The sequence below is a fragment of the Wyeomyia smithii genome, chromosome 1, assembly GCF_029784165.1.
Source record: "Wyeomyia smithii strain HCP4-BCI-WySm-NY-G18 chromosome 1, ASM2978416v1, whole genome shotgun sequence".
Taxonomy (NCBI): domain Eukaryota; kingdom Metazoa; phylum Arthropoda; class Insecta; order Diptera; family Culicidae; genus Wyeomyia; species Wyeomyia smithii.
The window spans coordinates 184466836-184487416 of record NC_073694.1 but is presented as its reverse complement, the minus strand read 5'-3'; the positions used below and the strand labels follow the sequence as shown (position 1 = coordinate 184487416).

Sequence of the window (20581 nt, the reverse complement as noted above, 5' to 3'; positions counted from 1 at the left end):
AAAATTTTATGAAATAATTAATCAAATTATATCAGAAAATGTACCTCTAAAGAAAAGAAGACGAACGAACACCAACAAATATCCAGTGTGGTTTAATCCACAATTGAAGAACCTAAAAAATAGAAAACAAAAAGCACATAAAATATACAAAAAAGACAAAAATAGCGAAAATCTTCAAAATTACCAAGAAATTTGCTGTCAACTTGACGCAGCCATTAAAATTGCACATGAAGAACATAATCGTAAAATCGAACATCAAATCAAGTCTTGCCCTAAGAACTTCTTTAATTACGTAAAAACCAAACTAAAGAGTAACAACTTTCCATCACGAATGCATCTTGACAGTAATGTAGGACAAACTAGTAATGAAATATGTAGTCTTTTTGCCACTTTTTTTCAAGAAATTTACACCACATATGAAGAAACAGATCGCGACCGCGAATACTTCTCGTATTTTCCTGAATTTTCGAATTCTTTATCTGTCAATCAAATATCTGAATTCGAAATTCAAAACGCACTTAAAAATTTAGACGCTACGAAAGGTCCTGGACCAGACAGAATAGCTCCAATTTTTCTCAAAAATTTGGCAATAGAACTATCTACACCCTTACAACACCTTTTTAACATGTCCCTGAAGAATGGAATTTTCCCAGAACTCTGGAAACTTCATATTTAGTGCCAATTTTCAAATCTGGCGCTAAATCTGACATTCGTAATTATCGTGGAATTGCCAATATTTCATGCATTCCAAAATTATTTGAATCAATAATTAATGAAAAAATCTTTCAACAAGTAAAACACCAAATTACAACTCAACAGCACGGCTTATACAAAGGCCGATCAACTACCACAAATCTTTTGGAATTCATAACTTTCACTGACTGTAATGGACAACGGTAACCACGTAGAAGCTCTTTATACGGACTTTAGCAAGGCATTTGACAGAATCGACATACCATTATTACTCTTCAAGCTCGAAAAATACGGAACTGAAACAAAATTTTTGGAATGGCTGCAATCATACTTAACAAAACGAACACAAATAGTCCGCTTTCAAAATTCCTTTTCAAACCCAATAGAAGTAACTTCTGGGGTTCCTCAAGGCTCCCACCTGGGCCCTCTTCTTTTTATATTATACGTAAATGACATTTCCTTTCTTCTCAAGTCAATACATGTGCTTGTATATGCTGATGACATGAAGCTCTTTATAGAAATAACCAATGCAGAAGACTTCGAAATATTCCAGAATGAAATTAATGTATTCTACACTTGGTGCAACAAAAGTCTATTACAACTCAACATTAAAAAATGTAATTCAATAGCCTTTAGCAGAAAAACAGTAACACCACCTACAAACATTTTCTTAGGAAACCAACCAGTAGAAAAATACAAAATCGTAAGGGACCTAGGCGTAATCTTAGACTCCAAACTTACATTCATAGAACATTATAATACAATTATCAACAAAGCAAATAGTATGCCCATATACAATCAAACTATTATATATTACATACGTCCGACCAATTCTGGAATGCTGTAGCATCGTATGGAATCCCTATATTGCCACACATGAAGAACGCATTGAATCTGTCCAAAAACAATTTCTTTTGTACGCGCTTCGTAAGCTAAATTGGACATCATTTCCCTTACCATCATATGAAGCACGCTGCATGCTTATAGACATACAAGCACTTAAAGAACGCGATCTTTCAATGCTTTATTTTATCAATGACATTATTTCTCAACGCGTGCAATCTACTCAATTATTATCACAACTAAATTTTTATGCACCCAGTCGTCAATTAAGAAATCGTAAAATATTTTCGGAAAATTCTTACAGAACAAACTACTCAAAAAATGGCCCAATAAATCGCATGATGCGTCTCTATAACCAGCACTGCGAAAATATCGACATCACCATGGGCAGAAATCAAATAAAAAAACGACTAACTACTGGAAATAATGTATAGAATATAAGAAAACATTGTATTATTATAACTGTAGTCTACATTTGCTTGACGAAATAAATAAATAAATAAATAGATTGGTATGATGTTTTCGGCAATATACACCGTGAAACAAAAAAAAACACAAAAGTATTATTGTAAATTGAATAAAAAAATGCAATGTCTATACTACTGCAGAATTACTTTCAAGTCCACTCCATGTCTTTCACCATGCGCTGCATCTTCAACAGTAAGGAGGTGGAAGAGGAGCAGCGAAGTTATTCTACCTAGTTTCAATAAGGTACCACACTTTGAGAACAACACTGACCGCTATTTCAGTGGTTTACGTATTGTCTACCACCTCAACTCAACAGCAGTAACAGAAACCATCGAGCCCTTTCATACGGTGGAGACGCCCGGTTACGGGCTAGACATTCAATGCTTATACATACCTGTACAACCCTTGCGGCAGCTAGAGAAAGGACACGACTATTTCCCTGCACTTAATTTCAATAACTTAATTGCTCGTCGGACATTTATGGACAAGCATCGCAATATGTTAAGCTGGTTTGCGAGCGGAATGTGTGTCTGTATGTGCTTGTATGCAAATTTTTGTTGTCTTTATGCAGGAATGAAACACCGCCCGAATGAGGAGGCATGGATGCTTTGAGCTTTCATGCAATGCAAATGAAATTAATTTGATTTACCGAGTGAATGTGCTGTCAGTATTTTTATCCTGTGTTGAAAATACTACCACTTTACCCTCTGCCGCTGCTGTGGTACCGCATTTAACAGTAATTAAATACCGGGTTTATGGCTGTTTGCGTAATAACACGGAAACGGAACATGCACATTTGCATTGGGGTAAGCTGCCAGGGTACAAATAAATGTAGGAATATTGTGCCCTCCCCGTACTGTTGGTTCACTCAATCTTCTTGACACTCACTCAGTGACGGAAGTGTAAAACGATTAAATTATCAATGTTTAGATCGCATCGCAAACTTAACTTGTGTCAGTTTTGAAAGCAGTGATTCATTCATGCAGAATCTTCAAAGTTTAAGGTAAGATAAATTATTTTCCGTTGCAGGCGAGTTTGGTATCAGTCATTTCCGGTGGTGTAAACCCTGCACTGTCTCGATAGCCTCAACGGTTCGATTTATCTTTTGCACTCACACTACATCAGATCCGAAATCGAATAGCTTATACGAAAACTCCATACACAAACACAAATCGGTGAGGGTAGAGGATAGAGCAGAAATTTTCGCACGAAATTTGTCGTTAAATTTCACTGTGTAATTGACATGATTTAAACGATTATTTCCAATTTGTTCTATATATTACAACAACAAACAAACATGACAGCCAGAGTTGTCAAAACTTTCCTCGACAAGAGACCCAAGAGACAAAGTATCAAGCATCACGTGTTGCCGTAAAAATACGAACATGGTGTAGAAAAACCGCATCGAAAAATCCCTCAATGTATACGCAAACCGTTTTAACGCAAATCCGCATTGCCGGTCCTCGTCCTCGAAACCGGGTATTGCCCACAAGTTGACAGCTTAAAACAGTTATCAGTCGTGTTTGCCAATTTATAATTCCATCAGTTCACGCAGCTTCACAACTACACCTGTGTGGTGACTCGACTGCCGTGTATTGCTGCCAGCACTTCCCTGTCCTGTCCTATCCTGTGTGATAAATTCGAGCCACTACTGTCGAGCAAGGCCCCATCGGCACAAGCAGAGCTGTGAAGCACAAGCAAGCAGTACACCCAGCAGCTAGGGTGCACCGTTTTACTTCCGTCTGATTACACCCAACGGTAATTGAGAATGTCCGACCTGTCCGGTGGAGAGCTTACCGCACGTTGATCATACATTCGAATTACATTTATTGCACGCCTCGGTGGTTTTGCTAATGAATATCGATTTTCGCTCTTGTTTGCTTTTTCCGGTTCGCATTAACCAGCATGTCAATCCCATTGAAGTTGGATATGAGTTTCGTTTCGAATTTTTCTCGGAAAAAAACGCTGCTGCAGGGAGGCCCAACATGCATCAGTTCATACCAGTACCGTTACCAATACCAGTGAACTGATGTGGGTTGAACAATCGAAATGACATTGGAGTGAGTTATACCACGGAAACCATTGTTTCCGAAAGGCAATTTGCATTATACAATGCAATATAATGGATTATACCCTTGAAAATTGAAATGAATATGATTGTAATTTTCGGTGAAATCCAATGTTACGTTTGAAAATTCTAGGAACAATTTGTCGGAGCATTCTCGCTGCCATCTGATCATCCAGGTTGGTCACGTTAGTCGAAGCACTATACATCCTTCTTAACGGCGATGCTGATATGGTACTGTACGATACGCACTCAAAATTCTCAGGCACATGAGCCTGAACAAAAAAAACAAAAATGAAACAAAAATGTAACAAGAATTAAACAAAATAAAAAAATAAACAGTAATGAAACAAAAATGAAACAAAAACGAAACAAAACTGAGACAAAAATAAAACGTAGATTGAACAAAATGAGAAAAAAGGAAACAAAATTAAAACACATATGAAACAAAAACGAAACGAAAAATAAACAAAAATGGTATGAAACTGAAATAAAACTGAAGCAAAAAAGAAACAAAAATAAAACGAAACTAAAACAGAAATGAAATGAAACGAAAATGAAACAAAAAATAAACAAAAATAGAACAAAAATGAAACGAAAAATAAACAAAAATTGAACTAACGTGAAACAAACATCAAACAGAAAAGAAACACAAATGAGACAAAAACGAAACAAAACTGAGACAAAACTGAAACAAGCATAAAACAAAAATGTAACGAAAACGGAACAAAAATGAAAAATATATGAAGCGAAAATGAGATAAAAGGAAACAAAATTGAAAAAATGTATGAAACAAAAACGAAACAATAAATAAACAAAAATTAAACAAAAATGAAATAAAACTGAAGCAAAAAATGAAACAAAAATAAAACGAATATGAAACCATGAATAAACAAAAATAAAACAAAAATGACACCAAAATGGAAAGAAAAAAATGATTGCATAGAAGTAAAACAAAAATGAGACAAGAACAAAACAAAAACAAAACAAAACTGAGCAACAATAAAAAATATATTAAGCAATTATGAGACAAAAAATTAAAAAAATATCAAACAAACATGAAACAAAAACAAAATAATAAATTAACAAAAATAAAACGAAACTGAAACACAAATGAATTGAAAATAAAACGAAAATGAAGCAATAAATAAACAAAAATGAAACATGACAAAAATGTGACAAAAACGAAACAAAAATCAGACAAAAATAATACAAAAACGAAACGAAATAAAACAAAAAGGTAAAAACATATAAAGCAAAAATTAGACCAAATTCAAACAAAAATGGTACAAAAATGGAGCAAAAATGTAACAAAAATAAAAAAAATGGAATAAAAATGAAGCAAAGCTGAAACGAAAACTAAGCAAAACTGACGCAGGAATAAAATAAAAATAAAACGGAAATATAACCATAAATAAACAAAAATAAAACCAAAATGAAACGAAGTAAAAACAAAAGTTAAACAAAAACAAAAATGAGACACAAACGAGAAAACTGGGACAAAAATTTGACGAAAATGATATAGAAATGAAAAATACATGAAGCAAAAATTAGACAAAAACGAAACAAACTTGAAACAAATATGAAATAAAAACGAAACACTAAATAAACAAAAATGAAAAAATATCGAATAAAACTGAAGCAAAAATAAAACGAAACTAAAAAAGGAATGAAATAAATATAGAACGAAAATGAAACCATAAATAAACAAGAAAAATAAAAATTAAACCAAAATGAAACGAAAAAACAACCAAAAATAAACAAAAGTGCAACAAAAATGAAACAGAAAAGAAACAAAAATGAGACAAAAACGAAACAAAACTGAGTCAAAATTAAAATGAAAATTAAATAAAAATGGGAAATATATTAAGCAAAAATGAGACAAAAAAAACGAAATCGAAACAAATATGAAACAAAAAAAAACAATAAACAGACAAATATGAAACAAAAATTCAATGAAACTGAAATGAAACTAAAGCCAAAATGATACAAAAATGAAACAAAACTGTTGTTTCAGTTTAAAATGAAATGAAAAAAATGAAAAATAAAATGAAATAAAAATAAAACGAAAATAAAATACAAGAAGAAAAAAAAATTTAAAGAAAAATAAACAAAAATTTAAGCGTAAAAAGTGTAACAAAACTAAAACAGAAATTAAACAAAAATGAGACAAACCGAAACAAAACTGAGACGAAAATAAATAAATGAAAAATATATGAAGCAAAAATGAGACCAAAATAAGACAAAAATGGAACATAAATGAAACATAAATGATACAAAAATAAAACCAAAAAATTAACAGAACCTAACCAGAAATAAAATTAAAATAAAACGAAAATGAAATACAAGAAGAAAAAAAATTAAAAGAAAAATTAACAAAACTGAAACAGAAAAGAAACAAAAATGATACAAACCGAAACAAAACTGAGACAAAAATAAAATAAAAATGAAAAATATAACATGAATGAAACATATCATTAAATAAAAATAAAACCAAAAAATGTACACTACTTAACCAGAAATGAAACAAAAACAAAACGAAAATGAAATACAAGAAGAAGAAAAATAAAAAGAAAAATAAACAAAAATTAAACCGTAAAAAGTGTAACAAAACTAAAACAGAAAAAAAAACAAAAATAAGACAAACCGAAACAGAACTGAGACGAAAATAAAACCAAAAAATGAACACTATTTAACCAAAAATGAAATGAAAATAAAACGAAAATGAAATACAAGAAGAACATAAATTAAAAGAAAAATAAAAATGAAAAAAAAATAAAACAAAAACAAAACAAAACAAAAATAGAACATAACTGAAACAGAACTGGAATAAAAACAAAACGACAATCAAACGATAAAAACTACAGAAATGCAACAAAACAGAAATGATAAAAATACACAAAAAAAATGAAACTGAAGTTAAAATGAAACAAAAATAAAACAAAAATAGAACGAAACTGAAACAGAATTGGAGTAAAAATCAAACGAATATGAAACAATAAATCACCAAAAATGAAACAAAACTGAAACGGAGAGGAAACTGGCAACAAGGCCGATTGTTTGTGCGCGTTTTTATCTCCACGTAATTTCTTCATTACAAGTGTGTTTTGCGCGAAAATAAATGGTGAAATCAACTAAAATTACTAGTGGTGGTGTTCCAAATAACAGAACTATCGGAATATGCAGCCTTAGGAGGATTTCGTGCGGGATAAGTGATATGTTTTATTTAGATTTTTTTTCTGTTCGAGTTGTTTGGGTTGGCATACTATATGCTCAACTGCAATTGTTTTTTGACTTGTAGGCGGCGTTGTATTTTCTTGCTTTGATAATCGACGTGTAGAGGTAGATTCATACAGATCTGTTTCGTATGTAATTTTGGTTAAGGGCAGAGGAAAAATAAACAAATTATTTACTAAAATATTTGTAAATAAACAGAGTTCATACGAATGCGTCACTTAGCACATAATTTTAGAGTTTCGGGTTTTGTGTTTCGGAGAACATTGGACTTTGTCCGCGTAGGTCTTATTTGACAATGTTCAACTAAGAGGTGAAGCCCCTCTAGGCTGGCTGACTAAAGATTGATTTGCTACTAATGAAGGTTACGTCAAACCGGTGGATAAAAATAAGCGTATAACTAAATTATTAATAGTCTAAACTCTACGTACTCATTCACCCACAACCATAAAATATAAAACAGTAAAATTGCTATATAAATTCTGGAAATTTAACTGATAAAGACAAATTAAACTAAAAAGTCGGTAAATCACAATAGCTTCAGCTCTTCGTAGCTCTCAAAGTTCAATCAATTATCGACCCGCAACATCTAACAGATGTATCCCAGGGTCTCCCTTTCCAACTAAAATTTCCATCTCACGTAACATTTATGAGGGCACGTAGAGTTCTCTGCGGTTCTCTTAAGTGAATGTTGGACTAATATTCCTTTTCTGTTCCCCAACAGTTGCAAAAACGTGGCCAGGGCGGTAACAATTCTCTGGTGTCATCTGACCTTTGTTTAGCAACATTTGATTAGATCCCAAATTTCTTGTTGCTGCTCACAAACGAGGGTTATTTGTTCTCGTAAACAGAGTACTGTTGCTGACACCACCTTCGAAGTTGTGCAGCTGTTTATGCTATCTATGCTAAAAATTAAACAAAACTGGAACGAAAAAAACAAAAATGAAACAAATATGAAACAAAAAAGCTTTAAAAATTAAACAGAAGAGAAACAAAAAGTAAACAAAACTGAGAAAAAAATAAACAAAATGAAACGAAAATGGTGTAAAAATGAAAAACATATGAAGCAAAAATGAGGTACCTTTCAGTTTATTACGATACCTGTTAGTACCTAGTGCTTTGAGCCACACTGACCCACCATACCTATGGATGAACGAAACCATGCTGGCAAGAAGTTTCCGCTTGCTGCCGTACACCGCTGAGCTATTCGATATCATTCGTGAGAGTGATGCAATACCCGTTGAGGCCCTCCTACAAACATGGTTGACGTGGCTTCTAATCGTGAGCTTGTCGTCAACCATAACTACCAAGAGCTTCAAAAATGATGCAGTCTCCGACTCTTACCACCGCTTGTTGCTCTGATTTACGGTTATTCATGACCATGACCTCCGTCTCATGGTACGCTAACTTCAGTTTTCTGAAGTACATCCGTTCCTCGACATTGGGTTTGCAGTTCGCGGCTGTCAACTCGATCGCTCGGATCGACTCGACGTAGACCTCTGGCATTATGTCGTCCGCAAAGCTGACGTTCACAACCCCTACAAATTTAGCTTACATACATGACATTGCACAATACCGGGCCTAGGATGGAACCTTGCGGTACTCCGGCGGTTCTTCTGTGTGTTAAGCTAATACTCAATTCTGTAAGTAATTTTCCAAAATCTATTACAGAGACACCGAAACGTGAATGCTTCTGAGCGCGAGCGCTATTGAGTCTTACCATACTTCATATAGAATAAAAAAGAAACGCTTTGCGTATGTCAAAATCAAATTCAAGAACGGATCAGTGGATACGCGCGAAAATTTGTATGTAGGGGTTTTCAGGGCCGGGGAAGGTTATTATGCTATTTTGATATCCTTCCCCTCTATTATTCCATACAAATGAAACACAAATATCCGCATAACTCGAGAACTCATCAACCAAATGCAACCAAATTTGGTAAATAGAGGTTTCAGAGGGCAAGACATATCTTAATGATAGATTGATACCCCGCCCTCTTCTGGAAGAGAGGGGTCCCATACGAATGAAACCAAAATTTCTACATAACACAAGAACTAATCAAGCAAATGGAACCAAATTTGGTAAATGGGGGTTTTTAGGTGCATTCAATATTTTTACGGTGGTTAGACACCCCTCTTTCACTGGAAGGGAGGATCCCATACAAATGAAACACAAATTTCTACATAACTCGGGAATTAATCAAGCAAATGACATGAAGAGATTTTAGAAGGCGAGACATGTCTTCATGATGTTTTGGTACCCTTCTTTCTTTTAAAAGGGAAGGCTCACATGTAAAAAAAACATAAATTTCTGCTCAACACTAGAACTCATCAAGCGAATGTAACCAAATTTCGCAAATAGAGGTTTTTGGGAACAATAAATCTTTCTAAGGTTGTAAAGGTAAGGTGGTTGTAAGGTAAAGTGGTTTTCAAGTCTAACCCGAGCTTTTGCAGCTTTAGTTATTTTAACGGCATTTAAAAAAATCTTCAAGAAACGTTTTACCCCAAATGGCGTAACTTTTGGTAAGAAATGGAGTTCTGGTAAGGTAGAGTGATTATCCAAATTTTCAGCAAAATCTAAGAATATCTACGTTAACAGAGAAAGAATCGCTAATAAATCTGCAGAAATTTTAAAACAATGGAAGCAACAGTTTTAAAATAACCGACTTTCATGGTGTTTTTAAACGAACAATGTGCTAGTGTCACCAAATAATCAACCCGAGTGCACTAAGACTAAACCGCAGCCAAGAAAATACCGAATTCCGCATTTCACAGCTCTTCTCCGGAAATAATTAGAAGCCTATACTGGTAATAGGTTTATTTCAGGCGACTCATACTAGTGCCAAAAAGCAATACCAATTATAATGCTGATCACCTATATAGTGATGCACGATATTCCACGGAAAGCACACCAAACCCACAAGGCGACTGCTGTCATTGGTACCCTCTGCACCTATCTATTAGTGTCCACATCCACACAAAATCCAGCAGCATCACGCTCGCTGCAGCTATAGTATCGAATATCTGCTATCTTAATTAGCGTCATATCATTTATGACCCCTTAGTTCCACGTTGGCAGGAAAGGCCATACTCACCTGGTGAACTCTGTAGCTCGTTGTTATTGTTGGCCCGACTGGCAGTGACTGGAAAACCCGATAAGCCAGCTTCTGTTCCTCCACCACCAACAGCTAATACTCCATTGTCAATCGGTTCAACAGTGTTGTTATTGTTGATACCGTTGTTATGACTACTATTATTATTATTATTATTCCCATTACTATTGCACGAAACCGACACGACTCCGGTCCCAGACTCGCAACTACCGGAACCGGGTGGATCAGTCCTTTGCGCGGAGTACAATGTCGACGGTAGGTAATTTTGTGCACTCGGTTGCTGTACAGGCTGACCGGAGCTTACCTGCTGAGGTGAGGCCGGAGAAATTGGTCCATTACCGTTATGACTGGCAGTGCTACCGAAAGTATTGACACCACTTCCGACCGGAGTTGAACACTGGCTGGCCAGCGACGGATTGTTGCTGCCGTTATTGTTGTTACTCTTGTAGGTAGTACAAATGTCTTGGCCCAGCACCGACGACACACCGCCAGCCGACAACGAATACAACTCTTCACCGTCCGGGACACCGATTGCCACTTGCGACGACAAGGATGCCGACTTTTCATTCACTACAGCACTGCCACTGACGCCACCGGTATTGCCAGTGGCGACACCCACACGGGACCGGTTCTCGCGCACATAATCGCCGAAAAATATTCGTGACCTGCGAAAGAGAAAAAATAGAAGCAGAAAAAAAAACAATTTTAGTTTTATTCTTTTGGAACATAATCGTTAACTTCTAATGACTACTTTACTACACTAGTTGTGCGAGTCTAACAAGATAGAGATGATTTTCAATAGAAGAAAAACCTAAGAGGACAAAATAATGGTGCAACGATTTGATAAAAAAGAGACCATTTCCATAACACGCTTTCCGTGGGGCAAAAGGACACTTTGTAAACAATTTCTTTCTGGAAGTCCAATCGGCGGTCATGGATCGTTGAACAGCTACGATCGGTGTTAAAGTCAATCGAAAATGTATTTCTGAAAACCTGCCGCTTGAGTTTATGGGATTCCAAAGAAAACCATTTTACCCTTATTTATCAGATGACAAAATGAACCATACCATAGGCACATTCTGCCCCTTTGATGGGATGCGTGTTTTACCTCATTTGTGGTGACAGTTCCAAATTATTACACTCACTTTTCAAAAGTGTGTGTTATGCATTTTCTATTGTTTTTCGGCATCTGATGCGAGTTTGAACGAATACTTAGGCATTTTATCTCTTAGCTTCAACAAGAATAAACTCTGCTTTCGTCAACTGGTGCGTTTTAGCCCAGAAACCCCTACGTTCTTTAACCGCTGTTATCACCACTGCAGTCCGCACACTCCACTTTTTACCTGATTTATGCTTGGGGACAACCCAAGCATTATTTATATATTTATATATATATTTATATATTTATTATTTATATCACTTAGAATATTTAACTCTTTTCTTGAGAACCGTTCGCCCAATCGTTTTGTTGTCAAAGAATGAACTGTATATTTTTGATCAAGCATTCCAATGAACGTATGGTTTTTGCTGGAGAACCATGGACAAATTAAGAAAAACGTGTATTTTATATAATTATAATTTTTCGAGCTTAAATTAAAAATAACTCGAAAACCGATGCCTTAAGAATGTTTACTACCAAGAGCTTTTTGATTTAAAATGACTCTCTGCATCTTTTAAAATCATCAGAATACAAATGTTTTGAAAAATGTTTAAATTAGAATTTTCATAAAAAATTAATCTACCATAAAAAAAATATTTTTCATTTCTCCATCCTGGACTTTTTTTTAAAAGTTGCGTATTAACGTCAAGCTTCTTTAAAAAAGAAAATAAAAAAAAATCAACTCTTTTTTTTTAAATTGAAATTTAATGTTTATTTTTAATTTTTTTTTTTGGTCAAAAATATTTTTTTTGTACAGTGTATATTTTTTTTATGGTGCATTTTCAATTCCCTCCAACTCTTTCTCAGACAGTTTTTCTATACAACAAACGGTTTCTGGGCTACAATGCTTCGAATAAAACCTATGCCAAAAGGCATACGCCCTTTTAGAATGTAACTCATGGGTGTAAAAAATCTCTCCATCTGTGAAAAATGTCAGTTTGCTAAGCCAAATACGTGTGCAAAGTTTCATTCAAATAAAAAATGGTCGATATTCGACCACAGGCGCTTTGGCGCGATCTTGCTCTACAGTGGCTGAGACAGAGCGAAACGGGACGTCGGTTTCGTGCTACTAGAAAACCAAATGAAGCGTGTCATTAGGTGGAGGCCTAATAATGAGTGTCTACACGCAAAAGTTGGATGGTGCGAAACCAGTACAAAATTGTGCGTTTTTAGCGCAACTGTTGATGTAATTGTGTTGAGCATAACGCAATTAATGCTCTAGGGTTTCTCCAATGTATTTGGCAGCTCCAAACTACTACACCTAAACAGTTTCAACTGGTATCAAGCAGCATTGCAAAGCGAGCGAGAGGCAAACCCATTCTCCTCCTTTCTGCTTGAGGACGAGACATATGCTTCACTTTTCAAGGCTTTTGCACACACACTTTCGAGATACTTCATGCATTCCTCTGCTAGCACGCACCGACAGTATGCGTGAGACTAACAACACTGGTATCAAGTATGTACAGCACGGGTGTCTCGCTCATTTCGTGAAGCAACGAGATATCTTGCGCGTCGCAATCCGAACCGAAAGAGAAGCGAAAGAGCAACCTGCAAATTGTATGTGACGTGTCTAGTCTTGTCGCACATACATGGAAATTCTATGAGCGAGAGAGAAATTTCTCTCGTCGCTTGAGAAAAAAGCGCGTGCACAGAATGACAAATAATAATTATTCACAATTTACAAGTGCTGCCATAAAAAATCAGCAACGCTTTTGTGGAATGGAGGGTTTTGCTAGTTTTGCGGGGAAGCTAGCGTTGATTACAAAATGTTGTGAACAGAATTGTGTTTCGTTTTTTTTTTTTGCAAATCATTCAATGACCAAATCCATCGAGATAAATCGATCTAGTATCATAGCTATTTGAATCTAGTGAGTTCACAAGTTGTTGTTTGCTGCTTGCACTGCTCCATGAGTAGCAGTCACTAATACACTCGACGTGAGAAATGAAGTGTCGGTATATATACATATACCGATTTTATTCTGATTTCATTCTATGTCAATGTATTCGCAGTACAACTGTTGCGTTATGCGTTTCACACATTTATTGTGCGATTTCTGTGCAACATTTGTTCGAATCGGAAAGACACAATGATTGTACTAGACTTCAACTTTTGCGTGTATGCGTATTGAGGATAAAGGGCAGATTCTTCAATTACATCCTTATCAAGGTGTACACGCCGACAAACGATATAACCGACGACGTAAAGAAGGAGTTTCCTCCTTGAGAAAACGTATGGAGAGGGCCCACAACACGACATAAAGATCATCATCGGAGATATGAACGCACACAAGAGCTTTCCTCAACCACGCCTCTGAAATGCAGCAAAGTCAATGTCACAGAAACACGCTCCATACTCGAACAGAGAACAAATTTAGTTGACACGACATGAACTGCACAAAAAAGTCCTGGATTGCATAGTTGAACGCAAGATCAGTTCCAGTCGCTTATCAAATCCAAATTTCGTCAAGCTTTTTTTTATTTTTTTAATAAGACTGATAAAAATTTTGAATACTTTTTATGTCCACGGTTTTCGAAGTTAGCTTAGGGGAGGTCAAAAATAAATTACACTGAGAAAAAAAAAGGAATAGCTTTCACAAAAAGTTGAGTACAAGTTACGACGTTTGTAACTTGCATGCAAAAGTGTGTTGAAAAATATCACATAATTAATATTACATTATTATTCATTTGGGGTGCCTTTTGATGACACTTTCACAGTCACTGGACTTGTTTGATGCTAAATTTAGCATATACGCTGCCGCAAAGTCATTAATATTATCAATATTATAATTTTCAACATTTTTGAAAGGGGGTGACATAGAATGAAAATGAAATTTGTGTCGGCCTAACGTGGGTTTTTAGTAGTTTAGGTATTTATGATAAGTATTAGTAAATAATAAGTATGTGTGTCCAATCACAAATGGTGACTTCTCAACACTGTTAGAAAAATTGTAAATTTAATTGTTAGGATTTGTTTGCTTTCGCAATTAGGATTTATCATTCGTAGGGATTTAAACCTATTTGTCAAAAAAGGGAAGTACCCTAAACTTACAACTAACTTAATTGCTAACTTATTGGCTATAAAGAGAGCTTATCGCAGCAATTGAGGATTGCAACGATTTTTGTCGAAAATTATTAATGATTTTATTTGACATAGCTTCTAATCGTTCAACACCAGCAAGTCTATGTAGTTCGAGTGTACCAAACCAAGGAGGACGCTTCAAAATCATTTTCAGAAGTTTATTCTGAATCCTTTGGAGCGTTTTCTTTCTTGTTGAACAGCAACTTGACCAGATCGGTACAGCATAAAGCATTGCTGGTCTAAAAATTATTTTGTGGATCAAAAGTTTATTCTCTAAACAGTTTGGAATTTCGATTAATGAGAGGATATAAACATGTCGTATATTTGATGCACTTGGCTTGTATACTCTCAATGCGCTCTTTGAAAATAAGTTTTTTATCGTAAATTAGTCCCAAGTACTTAACCTTGTCAGACCAACTTGAAATAACCCCATTCATCTTGATAAAGTGATTATTGTTTGGCTTGAGGAATGAAGCCCTAGTCTTATGGGGAAAAATTATCATTTGAGTTTTAGAAGCATTGGGAAAAAGTTTCCACTTTTGCAAGTAGGAAGAAAAAATATCTAAACTTTTCTGCAATCGACTGTATATGACACGAAGACTTTTTCCTTTTACGGAAATGCTTGTGTCATCGCAGAACAATGACTTTGTGCATCCTGGAGGCATATCAGGAAGATCTGAAGTGAATATGTTGTACAGGACTGGACCCAAATCTGAACCTTGAGGCACACCTGCTCTGACCGGAAATCTATGAGATTTTGAATTCTAATAGACAGTCTTGTCCATTTACTCATCTTTGTGCATTTATCAACACATAAATTGCATCACATCAATTTTTTAGTAGGCATTGTGATGAGCAAGAAAAAAAGCACAACCTTATTGAGCGATTCCTTTGTGCGTAGGGAGTGTGGAATATAATAACACACAGGAGTAGGCGAGCCAAAGCTGCGTGCTGTTGAGTAAATTTACTGTGTCTGGGCTAAATTTATCATAGTCCTGCACCGTGATAGTAAAAAAACTCAGTGAGCATAGCGCAGTGAGTATAGCGCAGAGCCCTACGTAAACGCTACAGAACAGGTTGTTGAGGAAACAGTCAGAAACGTTTCCCCAGCTAGAATTTTCATCATAGTGCACTTATCAATGAGCAATACATGTGCGCTATCTACAATTTATCAGTTGCAATCGGGAAAGGCTCTCTGCGGGAGCTTTATGCGTTTCCTCTTTACAATACAAGCTCTCTGATGTTGCGTATTTTGCTTTCTTCACACAGTGTGCATTTGCTTTTAGCGCGTGAAAAAAATAATCAACTCATCCGTTTTTTTCAACATGCTTTAGTGTTCTGTGCAAATTATATGAGCCTCTTTGTTACACACGATGAGTATGCCAAGACTGCTAATAGACAACCTGCAGAGTTCGATTAGCAAGATAATTTTTTTTCTAACGTCAAGCTTTTATGATCGGGATAATAAACAATGATCATAACTACATTACATACATTACATAACTACATTATCTACAGTTGAAGGTGGAAGTACAAGTTGCAAATAGCAAATCCGATTAACTATTGAGATTGACTCGTTCTTTATTCATAAATGGATCATGTTTGCTGAAACTAAATCGATTTTTTACACGTTTTATTCCATAAAAAAATGCACTGATAATCGCACCCTTTGCTGTTTCAAAGCTAATTATTGTTTGTTTTTTTTCATTTCAGGCTAATTATAAATCGCTTAATAAATAAATTACGGAACTATTAAATAAAAATATACGAAATTTCGATTCATTTGAAAGCAAAATTAATGAAAAGACCAAATTCAGTAGTTTAGAAACAACGTGTCTCAATTAGTATTATATGAAAAATTCATATTTCTGATAACGACTTGGATATTTTAAAACTAAGTATTGTACGTGACGCATGGAAAAGCCTCAACGGTTTTGATTTCAGAGATATCATAGCATATAGTACGTTTTCACATGAAACAGGTAGCTGACAAAACATTAGCATGGAAAACAAATTTTTGTACATTTCTTAAATTCATTCTTCTACCTTGTGTTGTGCTTCTGCCGCTCGAATTAACACACTTGCTGCTCATACCACAGCGGAGCGAAACAAGAGTTGTTAATCACTCTAGTGAGAATACAAAGCAATTCTCGCTGAAACCGGGCCACTAGGTGCACAAGGTCTTACGAATTTGATATAAATGCACATGTTAGTTAGGAACAGAAAAAAAATGATTATACCATCTTTGTTTGATTGAATTTGTTGGCCCTTCGGTCACCAAGGGGTGAAATAGTTTCTAGAAAAGTGGAAATTTTAACAATTCTCGATGTTTTATTTCAGCTATATCGCTGAAATTCGTTGTGGAACCTACTACAAGTAGCACTTAGCAAAGTTAAAGTAGAATACTTTTACAAGAAAGATAACCCGGATGCTTGCGTGTCAGTCATTTTTTCGAAAAATTTTATTTTGTATGTCGTAATACTAATGTACGAAAAATACATCTCATTCATTCTGGCCTCGCCTTTATTTTCAGTTTCTACAGATTTTCTAAGTTTCGTAACACGGATATACAAAAATGATTTCTTGTGGACATTCTGTCGAGCCGGACCGATAGAGCTCTCATTAAGGCAACAAAATAACATGTATTGTGTAGTGTTGCGCGGCTTGGAAAAGAATTGTTCCCGTCCCCTTGTCGCATGGAAGCAGATTGTTGCGTGTTCGATATTGCCGATGAAGGTCGAAATTCTGCTGTGATTTCAAACTATAACCGTCTTCGTCAAGACGTTACATCCTTGTTAATGAAGTGTTGTGAATTTTCTAAAACAGACTCAGCATCGTGAGCAGAACGTGCTAAACTTTTCTGTTTGAAATCTGATTCGTTTCGTGTATACCACTTGTTAAGCACAGTATCAACAAATCGTAATAAACATCACACTGATGTGCATTTGCAGCAGCATCAAACCTCAATTGCAGTTTATCAATAACCGTTCATTATGCTCTTCCAAATACATTTAGTAGCCTTGAAAAAGGCCGATTGTTGCAATTGCAATTTTCATTCAATTATTGCATAAATGCTTCATGATCAGATATACCCGCTGCAAGTGCAACGCTATCCGTTGCCCATGCATCAGCTGGCTCAGCTGCTATCGAAGCTGAGATCCACTGACACTAGTGCACTATTCATTGCTATGCCACAGCTGTGGCCGCTATCCGCTATCGCCGCTGGTATCCACTGGTATTTTTACTGCTGCTGCTGGATGACTGCTGTTGTCACTGTCTAGAACTATTATGAGCGGCTTCGGCTGAAACAGGCTCTTATGGTATATGACTCTGTCGACCGTGCTTGGGAAGCAATCATATAACGACCAATCAGAGGTCGTAGTTTTCGTTTTGACAAGGCTTGACTATTTTCAATAGTACAATAGTTTGAATAATGAAATTACAATTATCTTCATTTGGGAAGAATCTTAGAAGATTTTCCAATCCATTGCTGCAAGAACGAAGGAAATCTATCGAATACTAACCGATTTATTAGCATTTGAAATTGGACATATTTTTCACTTTTTTCAGTTTCAGATTTTCATTTCACATCCCTATGTAGCCGAACTTCCTAAGAGAAGTATTCTACTTCAAAAACGTAATTTACTTCTCTACCTAGATGCTTCTGTCATTTGATAAATGCTCAAGAAACACACTGTAAAAACACAGCAGTGAGCTCTGTAATGTCCTTTCGTGTGGGAAAGCTAATCTTAGTTTATTATCTCTCAGGAGAGATAATTCAGATTACATCACGATGTTTTTGTAAGCTCCTCAGTTACACACGATTTGCTTCTCTTTTCAAGCAAGTGCGTGTGATGTGCTCACTAGTGTGAGAGCAGTGAAAGATACTCTCTCACACGCCAGTGATTTTCTCAGGAGAAACGACAAGCATGTCTTTAAGTGTAGTCGTTTAGAGATTTTTCAGGAAAACATTTCCTCTGCTATATTTTTTTGTTGTCAGAGATCAAATTCTGTTATTCAAACTTTTGAAATCCTTCAAGTACATCATCAATTTTACAGGGCTAAATTAACCAAAAAGGTTGTTTTTCGCAAATTTAATTTGAAATTTGTATTTATTATTTAAAAAGAAGCAATTTTTCTCAGAAAGGACGGATTCGCTTGGAATTACTTTAAATCGACAATTGAGAACTAAACATCGCAATCCCTGAAGCAGAGTTAGAATTCGACAAATATTTCTGTTGAAATACTGGCTTAAATAAAAATCATTCGTTAGGAAAACTGTCGAGTCAGCCCATTGTGTCACTATTTAGTCCTCAATTTGTTTAATCGAAAAACACATCAAATTAAAAATAGTTATAAATGGTAAAATAAATAGTAAAACTTGTTTTGAGTTGTTATTTTTGAATCAAACAGTTTCTAACATGCATATATGAATTTATGATTGATTCTTTCAATAAAATAACGTTTTATTGAAATCATTGGCAACATTCGTTCCAAAATTACAGACCGTACCGGACTTGGAGCCGAACCGGAACGAAACCAAACGAACTGCACTCTAAACAGGAACAGGACAATAAACAACATCGCACGCTAGCCTGAAGGGCTAATGCGATCTCGATCAACTAGATTATTAGTTGAGAGAATTCGTTATCGCTATTGTTTTTGGCACATTTTTCATGTTGAAGGATAAGTACAACGATATACCATGCCCCAGTGCTGAGTCGAGAAAATTTTCAGCTCAAAAAGATCCTCGACCTGATCGGGATTCGGGAACCAGACATCGCAATCGTGTGGGAGAGCTAGCCGACCGACATCGCTAACCACAGAACTTTTCGTTCCGATATCGAGCACTCTAATATGTACTATTATCATGAATTTCTCAGGAATTGCATTCAAATCTCTTATGTTAAATTTGATTTACTCTTAGTGCCAGAAAGTCGGTTATTCAAAAAAAAAAATTTTTTTGAGAGAGAACAGATCTCGACGTATCATATCTAAGATATTTGGCAACAAAAATTTCATTCAAAAAGCAGGGCTGGTCAAGTTGGTAAAAAGTGACTTTAGTGACTATTTTTCGGAAAAAAATAACTGTAGTGACTTTTTGATGAAAAAAGTGACTTTTGAGTGACCAGCTTGAAAAAACTGACCAAGTCTCTAAAAAGTGGCCAACATGCAGATCGCAAGCCGCACGTTTGTCATTCATGAGGCTTTCGTGGTATTGTCACCAATTTTTGTGCCAGAAACTGCTCAAACGCAAAGATCAAGGTGACTGAAACAAGATACATTTTTCACAATAATGGATCACTTCGATTCCAATGTGATTAATACAAATTCAAACACCTTATCAACTGTTACAAACATTTTTCAAGCTACAGCGTGCGACGGATCCCTAAACGGAAGCAAAAACATTTTATCAATAAGACTGGCAACTCTGGGTCGATCTCATACACTTTAAAAAATAGGCACGGAAAATCCACCTGAAAAATCACGTAAGTGACTGATCTTCAGAAAATCTGCCATTTTACGTGATGTGACGTGACGTGATTTTACGTAACTTTCACCTAAATTTCACGTACGATTCACGGTCAATTCACGTATATCGGTCAAATTATAATGTAAATAGTTTGAGCGCGTTGGTATTTGTGTGTTTTGACTTTGTTAGTGTTAGTGCGACTGTGGTGTGTCGTTTCCGACAACGGAATTTACGTGAATTTTTAGTATGCAAAAAAAAGTCAATATGGCGTCCAAAGAACTCCTAAGCTGCTTCAGCTAATTTTATATTGGAAAACACGCAATAATATTTAGATTAATAGAGGAAACATATACATTTTTCAAATTTTCAGTTGGTGAATTCTTTCCGGACGATTGGAATCGTCAACGGTCATTTTCGAGTGAAACACCTCCTGCCGGTTGAACGGTCGACATCT

The 20581-nt window shown here is 35.5% G+C and overlaps 1 protein-coding gene across 8 annotated transcripts in view; it reads right to left on the bottom strand.

The window, feature by feature from the left end:
* LOC129721020 (FERM domain-containing protein 8) overlaps positions 1 to 20581 on the bottom strand; it is a 147929-nt gene that overhangs the window by 103505 nt on the left and 23843 nt on the right. For all 8 annotated transcript variants that reach the window (XM_055673068.1, XM_055673059.1, XM_055673075.1 and 5 more), the window contains exon 3: positions 10399 to 11081. In XM_055673068.1, the coding sequence (XP_055529043.1) occupies positions 10399 to 11081 (683 nt within the window). The remainder of the gene's footprint in view (positions 1 to 10398; positions 11082 to 20581) is intronic.